At 33.5% G+C, this 23104-nt stretch overlaps 3 protein-coding genes across 3 annotated transcripts in view; 1 reads left to right on the top strand and 2 right to left on the bottom strand.

Moving 5' to 3' along the window:
• The first annotated feature begins 4061 nt into the window (after positions 1 to 4061).
• Positions 4062 to 12422, top strand: LOC126698763 (probable LRR receptor-like serine/threonine-protein kinase At4g29180). Its single transcript, XM_050396186.1, has 12 exons — positions 4062 to 4229; positions 4526 to 5560; positions 5719 to 5857; positions 5945 to 6016; positions 6155 to 6226; positions 6310 to 6390; positions 6597 to 6751; positions 7148 to 7368; positions 7544 to 7670; positions 7980 to 8042; positions 9427 to 9616; positions 9918 to 12422. Exons 1-12 carry the CDS (start codon positions 4154 to 4156, stop codon positions 10348 to 10350), a joined length of 2664 nt encoding a protein of 887 aa, XP_050252143.1. The 5' UTR covers positions 4062 to 4153; the 3' UTR covers positions 10351 to 12422.
• Positions 12423 to 13840: 1418 nt separating this feature from the next.
• The window catches only part of LOC126698764 (F-box/kelch-repeat protein At3g23880-like), a 29720-nt gene continuing 20456 nt past the window's right edge, over positions 13841 to 23104 (bottom strand). Inside the window, exon 2 of the mRNA XM_050396188.1 lies at positions 13841 to 14228. The gene's annotated coding sequence lies outside the window, so the exon portion shown is untranslated. The remainder of the gene's footprint in view (positions 14229 to 23104) is intronic.
• On the bottom strand, positions 16092 to 17485 carry LOC126698765 (F-box/kelch-repeat protein At3g23880-like). The gene has a single exon (XM_050396189.1). The coding sequence runs from the start codon at positions 17428 to 17430 to the stop codon at positions 16252 to 16254; it is 1179 nt and encodes a 392-aa protein (XP_050252146.1). The 5' UTR covers positions 17431 to 17485; the 3' UTR covers positions 16092 to 16251.

The following is a 23104-nucleotide window of genomic DNA, read 5'->3' as shown; positions in this document are numbered from 1 at the left end:
CAAATCATTGGTAGTTTGATGTTTTTGACAAACTGTACTCGCCCTGATATTGCATATGCTGTTGGTAGATTGAGTAGATATACTCATAATCCTAGTATTGAACATTGGGATGCAATATCTAGATTGTTGAGATATTTAAAGGGTACTTTTGATTATGGTTTGTCATATTGTGGTTATCCTGCTATTTTAGAAGGATATTGTGATGCTAATTGGATCTCTGATACAGATGAGGTAAAACCCACTAGTGGATATGTGTTCACACTAGCTGGAGGGGCTGTCTCTTGGAAATCATCCAAGCAGACTTGCATAGCAAGATCCACCATGGAATCAGAGTTAGTAGCCTTAGAAAAGGCTAGGTCCGAAGCTGAGTGGCTTAGGAATTTGTTAATTGATATACCATTTTATACTAACTCTATTGCCTCTATTTGCATGCATTGTGATTGCCAGGCTGCCATAGCACGTGCTAAGAACAAAATCTATAATGGGAAAAGTCGACATATCCGATGGAGGCACAATATTGTGAGGCAGCTCATTGATAATGGTGTAATGTCCTTGGACTTTGTGAGGTCAGAAAGGAATTTGGCTGATCCTTTGACCAAGCCACTAGCAAGAAGGCTGGTGAGTGAGACATCGAGGGGGATGGGACTGATACCCAAATTGTGACACTATGGCCAATGCCCAACCTCTATGATGGGTGATTCCACGCAAGGGGTTAAATGGGTAAAGGTCATTTGTGGTCCATATGGGCACTGTTAGTTATTATGTATTCCGCTATCTCATTGAGGAGATTAGTGATGAGTCCATCCCTATGGTGTGAGACAGTGCTAAGTTGCAGATTGTTGGAGGATGAGCTCTAGCTCTTAATGGATCCATAGTCCCTACCTGTTGGGATGGGGTGTACTGCACACACTCTTGATGGATGCCACCTATGTGGGAGTGGAAGTTGTGTCGCTTCCTATGAGACTTGGGTAGGTCTCTAGAGCTCTCATGAAACCCAATGGCGCATGGCCTGTATAAGGCGCCAACCCGCTTATGGAACAACCTTGGTAAAGAAAGGAATGTGGGTGGTAAGTTTGGTTATCTAATAGCTTGGTTAAAAGAGTCTAACTCTACCATTGTCTAGTAGTTCCTACTTATTTACCCTAAGTATGGTTAAAACCTTAGGGTACCATATTGATGCATGCCTTCTTGAGTTTATTGCCTTTCCTAGTTTAGTGTTTGTAACATGTGGGGGATTGTTGGAGTATGTGTGTGTTTCAAACACTTAATGTATGTTTGTGTCCCACATTGGTTAGGAATGAATCTTGTTATGAGTTTATAAGGTTTTGCACATCTTAGGTGGTAAGTTGGATCACAATGGGCTAGGTGTTGGCTTGGGCTTGGGTTTGGGTTTGTTACATCATTCTTGGGCCTCATTCTATTTTTTCCATTCTTTTCCTTTCAGCCTTTTTTTCTGGTTCTGCCCGTTGGGCATTAATTGAGCAGCCCGTTGGGGCATTAAATGTGCAGCCCGTTGGCTTGCACAGTGGCTGTTACACTTGCAGCCCTTCAGCCCTCATTAGTTAGTATATAAACCCTATATTCCCCTCTTTAGCTCTTAAGTTTTTCAGCTATAGCAGCCACCTCTCTTCCCTCTGTTTTTGCTCTGTTTTTTTTTTGCTCATCTCCACTAAAAATTTCAGCATCAATTTTTAGTTTTAAGGAAAGGCAAATTAAGGTTGTTCCTAGTTCTTCTTGCTTGAGTGTGTGATCAACTTGAAGAAATTACTATAGTCTAATCTTGGGGGGTTGTTCGGCCAAGAGAGCCATTCACACCGAGTTCTACTCCGGGTGGCACGAATCAACCTTTAAAGACAACGCATTTTGCGTGATTCTATAGTTTGTGAGATCTTTCTAACTCTATCTATTTATTTTTGTCATTGCTAATTTTTTAGGATTTGTATTGTTGAATCAAAACTTGTTTATTTAGTCATATTTTCCAACACAAGTAACATCAGGTCAAAACACAATTACAAAACAGAGTTAACAACTCAACTCACCTGACCTAATAAAGACTAAGTGAAACAAATAGTTCAATTAGACAGTAGGCTTCTGCAGAAATACAAAGCAAAACTTACAGCAAGGTTAGCTCACCCAATTCTAAACTAACAATAGCTCACAATGAAACTTAAGATCTCAATTATACAACAGGTTTCTGCAAAATATCAGGGTTCTTAACCAGTTACAGCATAGGGTTCTTCTATTTAGCACAAGATAACATTACAAATTTAGACTTCATCATTAACTTATGTGTATATTTTTTACCTTAATAATCTGAGAAATCAATCCTAGCACAAGATGACACTAAAATAGTAATTACTTTTAAAAACCATTTGAAATAAAAACTATATATATATATATATATATATTTTTTTTTTTTTTCAAATGGGATTCTCTTAAAAACTAACGAAGAAAAAATGGAAACAAAACAAAGGTGAGTAAAATTAAGGGGTTTGATTTGATCCTTACCTTCACTGGTGAGTAAATAGGCGGACGAAGCAACTTTCTCAAATCAAGCAAGCACTTGTTTGCCCCTCAGATTTTTTTTTTTTTTTTTTTTTTTTTGAGTTTACTGAACATGGTGATATTACTATTACCCCACGTATTCTCTGCTTTTTTGTTTTTATGTCTTGTCTATTCTTTCTCTGATGGATTTATTAGTCGTGAACTTATTAGCTATTGTGCATCTGTTGAGAAACTCTGATGCTACCCTTGCTTTGGAACCACTTTTATCTTACTGCAGGAGCCTGTTGAGGACTTTTCCTCGGACTCGGATTGAGCATGTGTTAAGAGAGGCCAATCAATGTGCTGATGCACTAGCCAAACCGGGAGCCAAGTTTTCTGCTATGTATGTTTCTTTTGTTATCCCACCGGTTGTGGTGGTGAATCTGTTGACTCTTGACAGAGCAGCAACATCTTGTAATAGATTGATTTCTGTTGTCGGTTAGTTTTAATATATTTTCCCTCTAACCAAAAAAAAAAAAAAATTATTGCCAATAAACGTTTAGGCTTTTAAAGTTGTAAAATAAAATAAAAATCATGAATCCATTATGAATATAATTTCAATCTTTTGTTCTCAAGTGAGTTTTGCTGCAAAGAGAGAGACTAAGAGTGGCTGCGGAGCATAGAAGAAGCAGTTTTGGCTTTGGAGACTTCGGAGATTGGATCGGACTTAAGAATAAAAGAAGAAAATTGAAGTGTAAATTAGTGGAGTGTATTTATTAATTAATACTTTTTTCTTCGTACTTCCTAGACCTAGATATCCACGCTGCTTTACAGCTCACATGGTGGGGTTATTTGCATGCTAATCCTAGTCAACCACAACACTACGACACCGAATTTAAACCAAAAAAAAGCAAACAGTGGGACTAATCATACAAGTACCAAATATATAAATAATATAATAATAAACCAACCTTACTAGTTATTTCAACTTTTTTATTATCTATTGTTAATTTAATACATTTTTTATTAGAGTTAATTTGATAGTTAATAGGTATAACTTGTTATATATAAGTTGTAGACTAATTTTCTAAATACAGTACAAGAAAACTAAATTCATATATATATATATATATTAAAACTAAATATTATTAGCCATAAATTTATTATTTTTATAATTGTAAAATTATAAAATAAATATTTATGACATCACCGATCAGACTATGGCTCGACTCTGATCAAACCAAAAAACCAATAATTAATACTTTTTTGATTTTTTGATCGTACCAATTTTTAAAATCATGACAGAATATCAAAAACCATACATCATGATATGTGCTAAATGCCAATAAATATTTGGCATATGCTGTAGTGATGTTCTATTTTTGAAAAATAGATTGATGTGGTAAAAAATTATGTAATTTTAATCAAGTGGTAATATATATATTAGCAAAATGTTTTGAAATTTGAGCTTTTGAGAGGATTCAGAGAATCCGTCTAAGCCTCCGGGTTACCAAAGTTGACAAAAGTAGTTGAAAGTCAAAAAAGCACGACAGTGTATTTTATTATAAAACAAAAAACAAAAAATAGAACGTCAAGAGTGAATTAAACAAATTCTCATCACGTTGTCTTCACATTTACTTTAGCCGACTCCTGTTATCATAATAGATAGATGATGATGGAGATATATATTTGCTACATCCTATGGATGTTGTGTGCAATCTTTGTTCATGGGCAGCTCCAACAAGGTTAGCAAATTCTCTCAACTGAAAATTGATTAATATGTTTCTTCTTTTTCTTTTTTTTTTTCTTTTTTTTTTTCATTTTTATTTTATTTTATAACACTTTTTATTTTAAGTAGAATGATTTTTTTAGACAAATTGCTACTTTTGCTAATTTTGAACGCCTCTGCACTTGAGTGTTTGAATTGATGGATTAGTGGATTAGATTTTCATAAAGTTGGTCTTATTTGATAAAGTTAGTAAGAATCAGAAAAGATTGTTCATTCCTTCTTAACATAGGTTGTTTATTTCTTTTTGTTTAGGCTTCATAAGCATTGATTGTGGCACTTCCGTGAATTTCACATACCTAGACATTGATACTGGCATTTCCTATGCTCCTGATGAAGCTTATATAGACAATGGGATTAACAAGAACATCTCTTCTGAGTATGCATATCCAAACAATCTCAACCTGCCTTACCCACTTTCTGATCTTAGAAGTTTTCCTCTTGGAAACAAAAATTGTTACACCATAAAGCCCCCTGTTGGAAAAGGCAATTTGTACTTGATAAGAGCTTCATTCTTGTATGGAAACTATGATGGACTAAACAAGTTACCAGAATTTGACATCTATTTTGATGTCAATCTTTGGTCCTCTATAAAATTTAGTGAAGCTTCTGAGACTGTCATAACTGAGATTATTGGTATTGCACAATCAGACAACATTCATATTTGTCTCGTGAACAAAGGCTTGGGAACTCCTTTTATTTCAGCCTTGGAGCTTAGACCTCTAAATAATTCAATTTATGATACCGAGTTTGGGACATCTGCTTCATTAGTACTCTTCCAAAGATTGGATGTTGGATCAACCAATGGAAGTGGAAGATATAAAGATGACATTTATGATCGCCTTTGGTCCTCCTACATGCTCCCTACTTGGGATTCAATCACCACTTCAACAGTGATAAATAATAATAATAATGGCTATCAAGCACCACAGGAAGTCATTCAGACAGCTGCTAGGCCAGCGAATGATAGTGAACCCTTGAGATTGTATTGGAGTATCGATGATCCTAACTCTCAATTTTATGTATACTTGTACATTGCTGAAGTGGAGAAGCTTGAGAAGAACCAGTCGAGGAAGTTCAATATATCATGGAATGATCGACCGTTGTCTACACCTTTTAGTCCTCGTTACTTATATGCAACCACAATATCTAGTCCAAGAGCCTTGGTGGGTAAAGAGCACTGGATTTCTATATACAAAACAAAGGATTCAGCCCTTCCACCCATCCTCAATGCTGTTGAGATTTACTTGGTTAAACAGCTAAATGAATCGTCAACATTCAGTGAAGACGGTAAGCTTTCTTGTATTATTATTAACTGCAATGCTAGAGTTCCATGCCCGAATTTGAATGATATTATGGGTGTTTGTGGTGAAGAAACTCTGAGGAATATTGGATTTAATAAAGAGTTCAATATACAATTTGATCGAATATTAATTTACTAAATACAGTTGATGCTGTCATGAATGTCAAAACAATGTATAAGATAAGCAAACACTGGGTGGGTGATCCCTGCGGGCCAAAGAATTACTCTTGGGAAGGTCTAATATGCCAATACAATGGTTCAGTTCCTCCACGGATAATCTCAATGTTAGTCATTCTCGTCTGAACAATATCAATACTACTTCTCTGATTGAAAATATCATTATTTAGGAGATGCTTTTCTACCTTGAATAGGAACCTGACCTCATGTGGTTTGACTGGGACCATTGCAGCTTCCTTTGCAAAGCTCTCATTACTGGAATCCTTGTAAGTACATTCAAGATGTTTTGTTGCATGAATGTTGTGCTAGCCCTAACTTGATGAAAATAAGGATTAACCCTTTCAATATTTAGCATTTTGTTCAAAAATTTGCAACATCTCATAATGAAAATACTTTTGTCTCAGGGATTTATCAAACAATAGCTTAACTGGACCAGTACCTGAATTTTTGGAAGAACTCAAATATTTGAAGTTCCTGTAAGATCTGAAGCATTGGAATTGTAATTTTAATACAATTAAGAACACATATCTCTAACTGAAATCATATTACTGACTTGTAGGAATTTGAAAAACAACCAATTATCAGGTTCTGTTCCTACGGCTCTTATTGAAAGATCAGAGGCTGGATTACTTACATTGAGGTTTGCCTCCCCCTCTTAGATTCTCAGATGCTAATATGGGAAAAAAGGCCTATATTTTTATCTCTTTTCTTGTTTTGCAAATTCTTGTTTTTGAGTAGATAATAGAAGTGGTTCATATTCTAGGATTTCATGAATTACAGTTATGCACTAAAATTTTGATATGGGACATGAAAATATGGCTTAATTGTCTATTTCCCTGCTTCCAGTGTCGATGATCAAGTGGATGACCAAAATGTTTGTAGCTCAAGTTCATGCAAAAACAAGAAGACAAATTATGTTCCAATACTAGCACCAACAATGTCAGCATTGGTCCTCTTTATTGCTTTGCTTGTCATTTGGAAACTGAGAAGAAGGAAATCGGGTAATTTCACTAGCTATATCATTATGATTATGTGTGTTGTATGCTCCCAACATACAAGAATTAGTACAACATACTTCAACAGGAAATCATGCTCATCTAGAGGTGCAAAAAAAGTGAAAAATGATGTTAAATGACATGCAGATGAAATAAGAAAAGAGAGGGGAAAAAAATAGATAACAAATGTAAATTAACAGTGTCTTGCAAAAAAAATTTAGGATCCATAGAACCATTACTGCAGAATAACATTAAGAAAAATAATATTTGAAAGAAATTATACAAAGGGATATATTGATCAGAAGGTGATATATTTTAGAATGTAGTATATGTAGCAATCTTCTGCTTTACAACATAAAAATTCAAGGTTCTGCCTAAAGTATGTTTTTGTGTAAACTTCAGCTAAAGAGTTGGTTGTCTCCAGCAAAAAACATATCATAGTATCAAAGAAGAGGCAATTTACTTATGCTGAGGTTTTAAAGATTACAAACAACTTCAATACTGTCATTGGGAAGGGAGGATTTGGGACTGTGTACCATGGTCAAATGGCAGATGGCACCCATGTTGCAGTTAAGATGCTCTCTGCATCATCATCTCAAGGGCCTAAGGAATTCCAAACTGAGGTTTGTACCATTGATTCAATAGAACTTCTTTATACATTATAAAGTTTAAAATAAAAATGCGATGGCATGGATGGACAACTTTTACTCTCTATTTTGTCTCTAGTGAATATATTCATTCTAGGTAATTGCTTTAACCATTGATTATTGACTAAAGTGGTTGCTGGTGGATTTGCAGGCTGAGCTCTTAATGACAGTTTACCATAGGAACTTGGCATCTTTTGTTGGATACTGTGATGATGGTGACAACATGGCACTAATTTATGAATATATGGCTAACGGCAACCTAAAAGATTATCTTTCAGGTACTTCCATGTTTATTATCACTATCTGAATGAAGAATGACTTGGAATAACCGATTACAATGCTTATACTATGCATTGTCCCAGTCTTTCTTTGACAATCCATTCCGCTGTTTTTAGATTCCCTATCTTCCTATACATATATTTTTTTTCTTTTATGTTGTTTGTACATATTCTTTTTGGCTACTTAATTTTTCTAATGATGTAGTCTTCTCTTAATACAAGTTCTCTTCCCTATCAAAAAATAATAATAACAATATGTTCAGATCCTTGAGATTATGAGAAATATTTGTTCATTTTTTATGGTTGCAGATACAAGTTCACATACCTTGAGTTGGGAGATGAGACTCCACATTGCAATTGATGCTGCACAAGGTAAGCATCTACATTCTTTTTAGCAAACGCAATATATGAAGAACAGCCGACCTCAAAAATTTTGGAACTAAGGCTTGGTTGTTGTAATCCTTGGATTACATTATGTCCAACGTTTGAATAGCATTTCATTAAGTGCACCAGACCCAGTTGTCTCACATATTATTTACCAATACTTCTTGAGAAGCCCCCAATCCAACTCCCTCTAGAATCTCTGATAAGCCCCCCGGAACTAGCTTTGCCTGGTTTTCCTCAAGCCAAACCATTTGTAGCTTAAAGAAGTCTAGAGGAGGTGGTTTCCAACCAATGAGGGTGTTGGTATATCTTGTTCTCTTCATTTGACAAGGGAGGGAGAAGAAAAATTCAGTGGTAAGGGATTTAATCTTTTTGAGGATTAAAGTTGGTTTGAAAGCTTGACCTTCCATGGTGGACTTATTTTTCGATCTGTCCAAATGGACCAAGTGGTTATGGGGAAGATGACATTCCAAGGAATGTCTGGGTGGGGTGGCAAGAGCTTTTGTGAGTGGAGGAAGACATACATTTAATCCACTCCTCATTGGAATGATTGTGGAAGTCATGGGGTGTGGGGTGGATGGGTAAGGCCATAAGGGTTAGGTCTAACCATGGGGACAATCCCTTAGGGTATGTATAAAGATGTTTCTAGGGAGGTATGGCATAGTGGGCATGTATCATTTGAGACGATTTGTCTCTTTTTTAGGAGGTCTATTTGTAGGGAAACGATCATGACAAGAAATCCAAAGGAAGGTGTTGATTTTACAAATGGTGGGGATTTTCCAAAACCATTTCCAATTAGGATTCATGGTGGATGATGGGTAAAATGCCCATTAGGGGATGGGTGCCAAAAGTGACATTCCATTTGTGTGGAGTGGAAGGGTTTGGGGGTTGCTTTTATGGTTTCAAGAAGGTGATTTGGGGCAATGAAGGAGATGTTGTCAAGAAGCCAATTTCCATTGGGATCCCTTGTGTCCCAAACTTTAAGGGAGTGCTCAGTTCTATTATGAGGGCCTTTACCAATCCAATTACCATACCAAAAGCTAATGGAGGCCCCATTTTTAATAAGCCAACCAGCTCCTTTGTTGCAAATGTCTCTAATTTTGCAAAGACTAGACCAATCAAAGAAATCCTTTTAGAGGTGCTCTGATCATGAAGATAGTTTTTCTGAACTTCAATGCATATGTAAACATTTACTGCATTATATTTTAGTTTTGTCTTAATTTTGCTTCAAAGTCATACTTAAACCTATATAATTTCTTAAAATTGTATTATTGCTCATAGATCTTGTGCCTCATATCATATATAACATTGTGTCAATCGGACCGTAATTTGATTGTATGTCATGTGTGCCTGACTTTTATTGATACTGCAGGACTAGAGTACTTGCATCATGGATGCAAGCCACCTATAATACACAGAGATGTAAAGTCAGCCAACATCCTTTTAAGTGAGAGCTTGGATGCTAAGATAGCAGATTTTGGTCTCTCCAAGGTCTTTCCAAGTGATAACCAAAGTCATGTAGAAACTACAGTCATGGGCACAACTGGATATCTTGACCCTGAGTATGTTTTCATCATGTGATTCGTTTAGTTTTTTGCATCATTAGAAGGGGATTGCACTTGGTTCAAATGATTGCAAAATAATAATAATAATAATAATAACAATAGATTGGTAATTATAAATGATGAGCAATTCATTTCAATAGTATGCAACAAGTATTTTTTTTAATTACACTCACCTAAGGCTAGGCATTAGTCTGGTGCTATAAAAGCCACACTCATGTTACTGAAGGGAAAAAGAAAAAAAATATATATATCTTTATTAACATTTGATGTGACATAATTATTTTTTTGTGTTTTTTAGGTACTACAATTCTCGAAAGTTAAATGAGAAAAGTGACGTTTTCAGTTTTGGGATCGTTCTGTTAGAGCTAATCACTGGCCAATCTGCGATTGTAAAAAATGATGAACCAATCCACCTGGTGCATTGGGTGAGTCCTAAGCTTGAAATGGGGGATATAGAAAGTGTTGTTGATAAAAGGTTGCAGGGAGATTTTGATGTGAATTCTATCTTGAAAGCTTTAGAATTAGCAATGACATGCACTACACCCACCTCCAGTCAAAGAGCTGCCATGAGTCTTGTGTTATTAGAACTAAAAGAATGTTTAGCAATGGAATTGTCTCATAGTCAAGAGAAAAATATGGGTTTAAGGGAGGAGATTAGTGCTAAATCGTACAATTCATCTGAAGTGTATTCTAAGGATATTGATTCCATGACTGGTCCATTAGCAAGGTAGATTATTATTATTATTATTATTATTGGGGAGAATTAACGGCAGAAGCAAGGTAGATTTAGATGGTCTAATTAAGGTAATAATGCCAAGTTACCATTAGTTCCCCCCCACCCCCCCTCTTACCCCTTTTATTGAGGACTTTCAAGTGTGTGATTTGTTGTTGCTTATTCATTTTTGTCAAATAGTTCTTTGTATATTGCCAGTTTGGGTTATTATTATTATTATTTTATTTGCGAAATTAGCTTCCTAGTAACTCATCACATATGTTAGATATTAAATTTGAAGCACAATTATTATTTTTTTTTTTTTAAAGGAAAACACTTGGCATTTGGGACCTTAGAAAAATTGGGCTATGTTGAACCCAAACTGTCAAAATCCAAATTAAACCTAATTTAGTTTCTAATTGTTGTCTAATTTCACTTATGTCAAATTTATTTTTCTCAATTTTGGTGCCAAATAACCTTTTTATAATAGTAATGACTATCTCACTCATCTAGGATGTAATTTGTGCATAAACATTTAAAAGTTGTGATGATAAGATAATAATGTGATTTGGAGCTTGCCAAAGATAAAAACATTCACACAAAGACAAAATTTAATATAGTTTGGCCAACTTTGTATTTATCTTCTTACAAGCATTGCCAACCTTTTTTTTTTTTTTGGGAGAAACTACAAGCATTGCCAACCAAAACAATAAAAAGAAGTAACATAGACACATAATTAAACATAGCCAATATATTCTCACACAAACATACTAAACAATTCTAATCTTTGTCTTTTAACTATGTCTCTTAAACCTTTTTCCCCCCAAACTCTTTTTAAGTCAAGTGCTTTCTTGTTCAAAGCAGCTCACTGTTTTAATTCAGCCTCAACAGCGAATAAAAATTCTGTTGCTTGATTTTCCAATCCTTCTAGGGATGTGCCTAGGAAGCTATCAAAGTCGTTGAATTTACTTTGGAACCACTTTGAGTAAGGTTCTTACCGCACTGAACCATCCTCACCCACAACTTCCTATTCTTCCATGGCCAAGGGTAGAGAAAAAGCAAGTGGTTCAACAGCTAGAGGCAGATTAGCATCCTCCGAAACGGTGTCCAAAACCCAATCCTCCACAAGTACTTCATCCTCTTCGAAATGAGCCAATGATACATCCATAGAGTCTGAAGACTTCAACGGAACCAAGGCCAACTAGTTTTGCTCTTCCAACGCCTCGATGGCTTCACCCCGGTGGCAAAGATATCTGAATCAGAACTGCAACCCTCCTTCCGTCTCGCAATTCAAGCACCCACTGCTCTGAATTCCCCCATTTCTTGATTACATTGCTGGAATGCTCCTAAAGTATCAGTCGAAGGTCTCGCTGCAGGTTCTCTTCACCATCTGATGTATTGCCAACCCATTCCTGGCCTTATCGGAACCGAGAATCTTAGTAGCAGCTTCATTGGAGACCTTAGTCCACTTGGTCAGCATCGTTAGGCTAGTTAGATCATCTTGAGAATGCATCGGCATAGCATCCAGGGCTTAAAAAAACCTTCTGTGGGCTTATATTATCTTGACCCACTTCCTGGACTTTGGAGCACTTAACTTGCCACCGACCATCCAGCCCACAATCCAATCTTAAAGAGACATCCAGCGTTAAAAGAGCATCAGTGCCATTAGAAACATTTTCTTTAATCTCAAGGATGAAGCCTTTAGATTAAAGACAGATAGAGATGGCAGTTTGACGGCTAGTTAGATGAAATCCAAACCCCCTCCACCCACTACCCAGTTTTCCTTCTGGTACAAGGATGAAGCCTTTCCAACAGCCATGAACAAGTTCTGAGATCATAAAAATAAAAAAATTGCCATATGCATTGGAACCCAATTGCAGAATAAAAACTTTATCACCATCCTTGAAGGTTCTTGCAAAATTTCCAAGAGGTACATTGGACATGAGCTCCTCCACATTAGCTAGCAAACACTTTGCACTTTCTTTACCCATGAACACTGACCGTAGAGAAGCCCTATTTCTTTCATATATGCGTAACATGTAATAAGTACCTCCCTCCTCAACCAAAAATTCGAAAGTTTTGGACTCGAAAAATAAAATAAAATGGAATCTCCCATGACAATAGAGAAAAAAATGAAAAAATTTGTGACTAATCTGAGATAGCCTAGCCTCAAATTATGTGACTAATCTGAGGTAGCCAGGCCTTTTACAAACAGGAAAAGCTCTAGCAATGCATTCTAATATTGTCACTATACTCAAAATTGCAAAGGTTCAATCATCTAGAATTAGAAGAAGACACGTCTCTTCTTTTGGTTTTTAGGCGTATTCTTGCTGCACCCAATCAAGAGGAGGATCGGAAGTGTACTTCAATTATTCTTGCTGCACCCAATCAGGAGAAGGATTGGAAGTGTACTTCAATATTTCAGACCATAGTGCATTGTGGAACTGAAGCTCGGATGCCTATTATTGATGGTGGCAGCAACACAAATGTTGTTTTTGAGGCTACTGTTGAGAGGTTGAAGCTACCAACGCACTATGTAATCTACCACTTTTTTTTTCTTAACTCCAAATCTTCTTGTTTAATTTTTTGAGCTAGTGTATATTTGGAAATGTTTTTCGACCTACTTTGTTTTTCTTTTATATTTTTGCTAAACCGAAAAAGTTCACTAATAAACGAAAAATATGTGTCAAGTAAGTAGGAATCCATTCATATGATATAAAGGCCCGCAAAAAGTTTTTGGGAGAAAAACATTCAACAAATTCCCAGTATGATGGCTAAATGTTTGAAGAAAATCTTTTGAACTTAATTGTGGTACAGCAATTGGGGAAAAACAAATCAAACGAATCTGTATAGCTTTGGCGGTAAGAAGCCAATTGAAGCATGCGTACTAGGCTCTTTCATGTTTGCCAGAAGTAGCTTAAACATAAGCTGTTCAATATGAGAGCAGATCTGGTGGGCTTAAATAATTTGATCACGTAAGGAAATAGCAAAAACAGCATGAATGCACACACAAACCAAGGCCATTACCCAGTTGGGAGCTGGACACAATTCTGCAAGATGTTAAAATTAAATGCTGAAAGTATAAGTTCTCAAGTTGTCACTTCTGTTAGGTTCAAAGCAGTGCCCATGGAGCAGCAAACTAGCCCAAAGGGTATTAAGAAACAATTTTTCTGGCAGTGTCCCAGGCTTATAATCAGAAAAATATTGAAGCATTACATTCTGTCTTACAAGTTGTAGGATATGTAGTTAATGCTAATAATAATCCTACAGGCTACAACTATTAACGAAAAAGCTAACTCTTGGATTGGTCGCACCCTCAAAATCGCTTGCACGGACTACAAAGTCTAAGAAATCAGTTTATCCAAAATGATTTTATTAGTTGTTAGTTGTTACTAATACTATCTTTTGGCACGGGCTCAGCACCTAGAAGACAAGCCCCTACCTAAGCTTCATCCGCCAATGACTACAAACATGCAAAGACAACATCTATAAGCCAACTAACAACAAACTATAAATGCAACATTCCCAATGTTGCAAACTCTTGGATTCACCACTACTTATGAAATAAGCCAGATGATACACTAGTCCGGAAGGAGCCTCAATTCCAATACATCAAAACGCTAACACAAGACTAACTTCGTGGGTTATCTCATACATGTTAAGAGCAAAGGAAGCATGCATGCTTGTTTCACACACAACAATTAACAAAGACATTCTCTTCAATTTTTTTTTTTTAAAATAACTTTCTTTGCATTTTGAGTCTGACATGCAACTAGGCTACCATCTAAAATCAACTAAGTCCTGATCTTAAGATATTGCACTTGCAAGGTAAGCAGGTGTTCCACTGTTCCCTACCATCTCATAATGTTAACCCATTGGAGATGGGAGGCAATTTCCCTACAATTTAGCAAATGCATGGCACATCAGAATTTGGCAAAATAAAAATTCACTTCCTAAATCAGTTGCCAATTTCGCATACTTCAATCAAATACAAAATGGCAAAGGTGGCTAGATTCATAAGACTGTTTCCAAATCAGATAAAATTCAATTCCAGCAAAAGAAATCAAATTGTATGATTCCCTTTGCAAACAGCAATTCTTTAGGCAGTAATGATGTTTAAAATCTGCAACAATTAACAATGATAACTGATATGTGAATTATCCATTTAATAGACAACTGCACATCAAGATGAAATTTTGCAGCTCTTTGAACAACTAACATATCAATTTAAAATAGACAATGGGTGGAAGGACATCAAGATACAAATTCAGATTACCACTCCTTTTCATAAAATCTAAATAAGAAGGCCAACGAACACATTGAAAATGAAGAAAAAAAAACTCCATCACATACAAGATACTATCCCACATGAGGAATCAAATTAAAAATTAAAAAAAAAAAAAAAAAAAAAAAAAAAAAAAAAAAAGGAAGAAAAGAAGAAGAAGAAGAAGAGATAAATCATAGATTGAAAAAACTAAAAAGACAATACAGGCCTCTTCATTTCTTTAACCTATTCTGCTTTCTGGAAGCATAAAGAATGAAGCAAACACATTTAGGTGCAATAATACTAAATATTCCTGCCAGCGAGTGGGGCACAAGCATAAAAAATACCCTGTTGCTTACTACTTTTTTCATTTGAAAAAACTAAAAAGACAATACAGGCCTCTTCATTTCTTTAACCTATTCTGCTTTCTGGAAGCATAAAGAATGAAGCAAACACATTTAGGTGCAATAATACTAAATATTCCTGCCAGCTAGTGGGGCACAAGCATAAAAAATACCCTGTTGCTTACTACTTTTTTTCGTTTTCAAGTTTGAAAATATAGTGGACATTCTCCGTGTAAGTTGTAGAAGAGCCTTACAGTAGGACTTAACTTCAAAAATACTACTCCTAGCATGAGTCAAACAAATCCAGTCATCCCTAACCCTACTAATTTTATATGGGAATAGAGAACAACAAGAAAATATTGTAAAATCTCCATCTCCCAATTATGGACTGATCTGGTAAAGAGAATGCACCAATAAATAACTTTGTCATACCAACACATGTAGACTACCATGTAAATCTCCTTATTTCAGGCCACTTGAAATGGTGCTGGAAAGACCTCCTTAAGGATCACCTTCCCACACCATGGATCAAGCCAAAAGCGAATACGAGAACCGTGACCCTCCTCAAAATTGATGACTTTAGAAACCTATTACACCCATTCCGAATACAAGTGGACTTTAGAAAAATAGGAATAAAAACTACTACAAAGGATTAATGTAGACGTAGAAAATCCAGATACTTCAGAAGCCCAATAAGAGAGGACATGGGAGATGAAGTTCACTCATTTAAGGACTTTAACAATAAATATTTCAATTTGGCCACACTTAGATCCTGCCTGTCAAAGTAACAAGCATTCCTTTCTCTCCAAAAAAATACCCATGAACACTGGGGATTGTGTTCCAACTTCCAAGTCCCCCCCCACCCCCCCCCCCCCCCCCCCCCCCCAACTACTTTGCCCACCAAACCTCCCCTCCAAGAAAGACAACATTTCCTGCACCATTTTCTTTTCTTTTCTTTTCACATTTCTTTTTATTCTCCCTCTACTTCTTCTGCCATTACTTTATATATAATATATAGGAGAAAAAAAAAAAGATTTACCACTAAAACAGAGAAACACACAAGAAAACAAGGTTATGTTGGCCAATGATGGTTTTATTTGTGGACTGTGTGCAACAACCATACACAAACAAATTTCAAATATAAATATAATATATAACAGCGACACCCATAAAAGAATCATATAAATCCGGGAAGAAAATTATGGTTTTAACAATATTAACATGCCTATTGCTACAAGTAAAAGCATGACAAGGATTTCAATTCATCCATAGCTGTAATGACATCACTTCTTATACACATAGCACCATCTTCTTAGTAAGATACCACATTTCTTCCATCTAGTAAAGCAAGGTTCTCCATGTAAGTTGCTACCTCTAAACAATAATCAGCTTGAGTGCTAATCTCCTTCTCATGTAGAGTTTCGGGGTCAATTAAAACATACTTATGTTTCCTCTTTAATTTACTGTTGGTAGAGACCAGCCGAGGCCCTTTTTGAACTAGATGTAAGCCATACTCGGTGAAACCAATGAAACCATGAAGATTTCCAATTGATAGAACACTAAGTTTATTCCAGGAATCAATCACACCATACTCTCTCATCACCCAAATGGAGCATAGCTTGCTAAATGGTTGGGCACCACTTCTAATTTCAATCAAAGCCAGCTTCCCCTTGAATGACGTAACACATCTCGTAAAACAACTTCCTTCATTAGGCAGTGGTACCTCATTGAATTTCTCACTACTGACATCAAATGACAAAAGCAAATCAGCACAACGCCTCCCTTGCCCACCTCCATCATCTAAAAATTTAAACATCCAATGCAAATGTCCACTAACAAACGGTGATGGCAAATAATCAATAAAATTGCAGTACACAAGATTGGGTCTCAGCGAGATTCCAAGTTCAACTCTTTTCCATGAATCCGAGCTCAACGAGAACACCTCAGCCTCAGGGGGAGGCTTAGGATTGGCAAAAGCCTGTGAAATCCCAACAAGCTTGAAGTCATTATTCTGGGAATCATACCCAATTCCGAATGTCAGAAGAGGAAACTGGTTATTGGGCAACCTCTTAAATTTTCTAATACTGGGGTTCCACAAGTAAACATCATTAAACTTTGATCCATGACCAGTGAAACACAACATGCCATTACATGAACCCACAAAGCGGGAAAACTGAGATTGAAAAGTGAAGGGAACTCTAAACTCGGGTATCGTTTCAAATGCGCCGTCGCAAGCGAGAGAAGAAGAAGGTGCAGGAATACTCCTAGGAATGTGTATGACATAACCGTGATGACTGTGATTAAGATGGTGGGTAGAGATGAAACTGGGTTTGGCTATGGAAGAGTACCAGGGTTTGCAAACGCACCTGAATCTTAGGAGAGATTTCACAGGTAACCTTGCTAAGATTTCCAACACGATTTCGTCTGGGAGATCATCACGCTTCGTCCTGCGTCGGAGGATCGCTCCTCGTTCTTCTTTCCTTTGGGACATTTTCCAACGGAAGTGAGAGTGCGTGTGTTTAACAGAGAGTAACACTAGTTTTGGGTTAATATTGGTCGACTGATAAAAATACAAAGCTCAAATACATGAAGTTTTACCATTGTTTTATAAGGTTTCATATTTTAAAATCGTTGCATGATATCTTCATTATAAATTCTATAATCTACATCTCTTTTAATGTACATAACTAGCCAATAATTCATCAACTGATATCTTATTTGATTGATTTATTTCAAATTTTTTAAGATCTAAAAGTGCTTTTTCTAAGCTTTAAGATTAACAATTTCTACTTTTGTTATTGGACTTTTTTCTAGATTTTAGATCAAATTGGTTTTTTGTTGGGTTATGTAGCACATGTGAAACAAAAAACAATAAAAAAGATTAAAAAAAAAAAAAACATAATGTCTCCCCCTAACATATACATCCTGAAAGTTCAAATAATGTGTAAAACACCCTTGAACGTTTAGACCCCCCAATTACAAAATAACCAATTCAAGCTTTATCTATACTACTATTTAAGGGGCTTCCCCTGTTTGGATTCCACATTTTTCATGTCTAAGATACCCTCATCATACCCACTTACAAGTTTTCAACCACCGAGGATAGATATGTAAATTAAATCTCCTACACTTTAAAACCACAAACTCACGTACGCTTTACAGTTTCTATCTCACTTTCTCTCTCTCATTCTTCTTCAAATTAAAGACATTTAGTTTAGCTCTACATCATCTTCTCTTTTTCTTCATATTAAAGATATTTACTGTCAGAGGCTTCAACAAATTTTCAGGTTCTATCTTTTGCAAGTTCCTCTTTGTTTTCTTTTCTTTTGTTTATGATTCACTTTCTTTAAGTTCTACTTTTTTTTTTTCTTATATGTATCACGTTAACTCTTTTTTTTTTTTTCCCCTTCTTCTTTATTTTAAAATGTAATTTTGAAATAAATGGTTCCTTCATATACTCCACCATTGTACTTCTTAATGAATTGTCATTTCATGTTGTAGGTATTGTAATCCAAAGACAGGGTTGTCTTATGCTACAAAAGAAGTATTCAAAATCATTCTCCAACAGTTAAACAGTATGACTTCCCTTACCTCTTTTAATAGCCTTTGTTTACATTTTAAGAAATTATAACCATGATCACCTCATGAATAGATAGTGAGTTTTTTTTTAAAAAAATAAGGTCAACAATGTCCATCACTCTCTTATTAGGTTTTTAATTTTATTATTTCTTTAAAAAAAAAAAAGGGTTTTTCATTTTATCAAAAGGTTAACCACAATTATCTATTTCTAACTGCATTTGCACTAAATTTGAGTTCTACTTTTTTTTTTTTTTTTTTATATATATATATATATGTATCACGTTAACTCTTTCTTTTTTTTTTCTTTTTTTTTTTAAATTTAATTTTGAAATGTTGGTGGTGACTAAAAACAAAAAAAAGCCACGTTGTATAAAAAAAAAAAAAAAAAAATCCTACGTTTTGTATAAAAAAAAAACTATGGTCGACCCTTTTTCTTTTCAAATTCAAAAAAAAAAAAAAAAAAAAAACCCTTAACACGTTTGAATTCCACTCCCACATTTTACTCCTAACAAATTGTTTGAATTCCACTCTCCCATGTTTTACTCCTAAGAAACTGCTTTATTTATTTTTTCTTTTTTTTTTTTAAATTTAATTTTGAAATGTTGGTGGTGACTAAAAACAAAAAAAAGCCACGTTGTATAAAAAAAAAAAAAATCCTACGTTTTGTAAAAAAAAAAAACTATGGCAGACCCTTTTTCTTTTCAAATTCAAAAAAAAAAAAAAAAAAACCCTTAACACGTTTGAATTCCAGTCCCACATTTTACTCCTAACAAATTGTTTGAATTCCACTCTCCCATGTTTTACTCCTAAGAAAGTGCTTTACTTTTTTTTTTTCTTTTTTTTTTTAAATTTAATTTTGAAATGTTGGTGGTGACTAAAAACAAAAAAAAGCCACGTTATATAAAAAAAAAAAAAAAAAAATCCTACGTTTTGTAAAAAAAAAAAACTATGGCCGACCCTTTTTCTTTTCAAATTCAAAAAAAAAAAAAAAAAAAAAACCCTTAACACGTTTGAATTCCACTCCCACATTTTACTCCTAACAAATTTTTTGAATTCCACTCTCCCATGTTTTACTTCTAAGAAACTGCTTTACTATCAAATTTAAAAATTTTAACTTCTCTTTAACTTCTTTTGCTTATCCAGTTTTTATTTTATTTTATTTAAGTTTCATTTTTTAAATTTTTATATTATCCAAATCCAGTTGATAATATAAAAATTTAAAAAATGATAGTGTAATAGTTTAAAAAAGAAACGTGGGATAGTGTTTGACACTTTTTTTTTTTTTTTAACGTGGTATAGCTTTTCCTTAGTTTATGGGAGGGGTAATTGTTTTCTTTCAAACGTGGATAGTGGGAAGGTTTTTTTTTTTTTTTTTTTTTTTTTATCAACATTGACTATTTAGTGGGGAGTTAATAATCAGTAGTTTTTTTTTTTTTTTTTTTTTTTTTAAATTTTTTATCTATTTACAATTTTTATTTTTATTTTTTATGTAGTAACCTTGAGTTCTACTTTCTTTATTTTTTATTTTATACTAGGATTTCTTTTTCAATTAGAAGCTTTTGCATGTTTATCCAAATCCAGTTGATAGTGTCTGACTATTTTATTTTTTTTATTTTTTATTTTTTTTTATGTGGGATACCTTTTCCTTAGTTTATGGGAGGGGTAATTGTTTTCTTTCAAACGTGGGTAGTGGGAAGGTTTTTAAAATTTTTTTTTTTTTTTTTTTATCAACGCCGACTATTTAGTGGGGAGTTAATAATCAGTAGGTTTTTTTTTTTTTTTTTTAAATTTTTATCTATTTATGATTTTTCTTTTTCTTTTTCTTTTTTTTAAGATCTCCATTAGTTATTTATTTAAATAGTTGATGATGTGGTGATAAGATTTTAAAGAGTCCACGATAGACTTAAATTCTAAAAAAAATTTATCTTTATTCTAAACAATTTTAATAGGATTTTCAGGAAAAATATTTTCATCAAAATTTAAATCAAACTCAAACTCTAACAAAATACTTGGTTTAACCCTAATTCTTTTATCTCTCTCAGGTTCACGTACGCACAAGTTTTTTGGATTTGCATTGAGGAGTCATTGGAATGGAATATTAGATAAGTTTGGGTGAGAGATTTTACAAGGATTATTATATAATTTAAACCTCACATAAAGTGGTTGTTATCTAAGAAATTGTTGTAAAAAATTTTCTTTTGTAACAGAAACTATATTTATCATTTGTATAATTCTAAGTTAAATTCTATTTAAAATTTTTTCCATAAGTATTAATTTACTACTCCATAAAAAATGTTACGTACTTTTTTCTTAATTTTAAAGGTTGTTGATATTGTTGATATATTTGAAATTTAAACTCTTTTTAACCTTTGTTATGGATGTGTAGTAATTGGCTAACTTTTAGGAATAAAAAACTAAGGTTTCAAAAAAAAAAGGAATAAAAAACTAAATTTTTGGATTAAACAAAAATTGATAAATGTTATTAATATTTTTTTTAAAAAAGATCAACAACACCAAAAATACTAGCCTCTGAGCACGCGGGTGAGTGCATGCTCAAAGGCTCTTCTATTTTTTGGGTAAGGGTTAATTTAGAGCATTTATTATAATTTTCTGATTACTACATTTTTCAATCACAAAAAAAAAAACTAGGGGTGTAATGAGTGTCATGTGTGGAGAAATAATTTTCCAATCATAATAATTTTTCATCACAAAAAAATCTAGGGGTGTAATTAGAAAATTATTTAACTTATGCTATCATACGTGAAGAATGCTATCATACGTGAAGAAAAAGAAAAACTATTTAACTTATGCAATTAATAAGTAGTCTGTAAATATCTGACAATACTCTCTACTCGAACCTATCAGTTAAACTTATGCTTTAATTAAACTTGCGCATTTTCATAATAATAATAATAGAAACATATTCATATCCAAAATAAACCAAGAATAATTTTTTGATTCTATTTTTTTTTCATAATGTGGTGATGGATACAAACGGTTATAATAGAAGATCAGGTTTTTTATTATTTTTAATCATAAATGAACGTTAAGAATACCACATGTCTACATCCCATATTTATAAGATGGACTAAACAAATATCATTGAAAATTATTAAAAACATTTTACGTGAAAAAATAAAGTTAAAAAATTTTAAAATTAGTGATTACAAATCTTGCCAAAAATTCAAACGAAATAAAATATAGTCTTCAATAAATCAATAAAATAGAATGATATACATTTATGAATGGTATAAATATATGTATGGAACTTCATATTGTTACAAAAATTATATTATGGCATAAAGTAGTACATAGATAGAGAGAGAGAACGTGAGAGACTTTACAAGAATGGAATATTAGATTTAAAATTTTTTTCCCTAAAATTTAGCATTTTATTTTCTTTCAAAATCAATTATGTTAGTGCCTAAATATAAGGATATGGAAGGCGAAATTATAGTAGTAGTTTTATTGTAGGAGTCTTTTTTTCCCAAAATATGGAAGAGATTAAAAAAAAAAAAAAGGATTTTTAAAATAGTTCATGGATAGATGTATATATATATATTTATTTAAAAAAAAAAAAAACAAAGTACAAGATGTAAATACTTTGAATTTTCGAAAAAGATAAAACAGTAAAAATGATTATATTTTTCATTACCAAATAACGTATTATTTACTTCAAAAAGTAAATTAAAGATTAAGTTAAGAGAGGAGAATATACTTAGTTTAATGCTTTGGTCTAAATTTAAAGTGCGATTTTTTTAAATAGTACATGGAAAAGGTACTATTTAAATAATGGAGTGCATGATCAAGCAATGTTGAACATGTAGGCCATTGATGAGTATTATGTGTAGTGAAATAATTTTTCATCACACCCCTAGACTTTTTTTTTTTTTTTTTTTTTGTGATTGGAAAATGTAATAATCCAAAATTATAATAAATATTCTAAATTAACTCTTACACGTTAGCCATCTATCAGTATGTCCCACGTAATTAAGGGTATTTTTTTTACGGATAATTAAGGGAACTTTAGTAAAGAAGAGATTAAAAAAGTTTTAACGTAAAAGAACAATATTTTTCTTTTCAGACTTCAACGCCTCTTTGTATATTTGTTTGATATTATATTTATATCCGGTAAAGTAAGAAATTAAATATACATTCAAATCCTTTAAATAATTAAGGGAACTTTAGTAAAGAAGAGATTAAAAAAGTTTTAACGTAAAACAACAATATTTTTCTTTTCAGACTTCAACGCCTCTTTGTATATTTGTTTGATATTATATTTATATCCGGTAAAGTAAGAAATTAAATGTACATTCAAATCCTTTAAATCATCACCTCCACAACTCTCAACTTCTAAACTCACTAAGCCACTTCTTCTCTCCCTTACACTTACACACAGACACATAAAGTTACAAACAAACACATTATTTTCTCATCCAAATTAACCAAAATGGCATGATTTTTTTTTTTTAAGTGTGTGAAATGAGTACGAAAAATTTAATATAATTTTAACTATAAATAAATGATTTTTGAAATAAATTAAACATTTTCTGAATTATATTTTCATCATATTGATCTAACAAATC

Source organism: Quercus robur, chromosome 9, assembly GCF_932294415.1.
Source record: "Quercus robur chromosome 9, dhQueRobu3.1, whole genome shotgun sequence".
NCBI lineage: Eukaryota > Viridiplantae > Streptophyta > Magnoliopsida > Fagales > Fagaceae > Quercus > Quercus robur.
The sequence above is the reverse complement of the archived record's forward strand: the minus strand, read 5'-3'. Positions and strand labels throughout refer to the sequence as shown.

Coding starts and splice junctions, on each gene's coding strand:
- LOC126698763 (XM_050396186.1), top strand. CDS start 4,154: ATGATGATGGAGATATATATTTGCTACATCCTATGGATGTTGTGTGCA. Junction 5,561..5,718: donor GTCAACATTCAGTGAAGACG/GTAAGCTTTCTT, acceptor TACTAAATACAG/TTGATGCTGTCATGAATGTC. Junction 6,752..7,147: donor ACTGAGAAGAAGGAAATCGG/GTAATTTCACTA, acceptor TGTAAACTTCAG/CTAAAGAGTTGGTTGTCTCC.
- LOC126698765 (XM_050396189.1), bottom strand. CDS start 17,430: ATGTCCCAAAGGAAAGAAGAACGAGGAGCGATCCTCCGACGCAGGACG.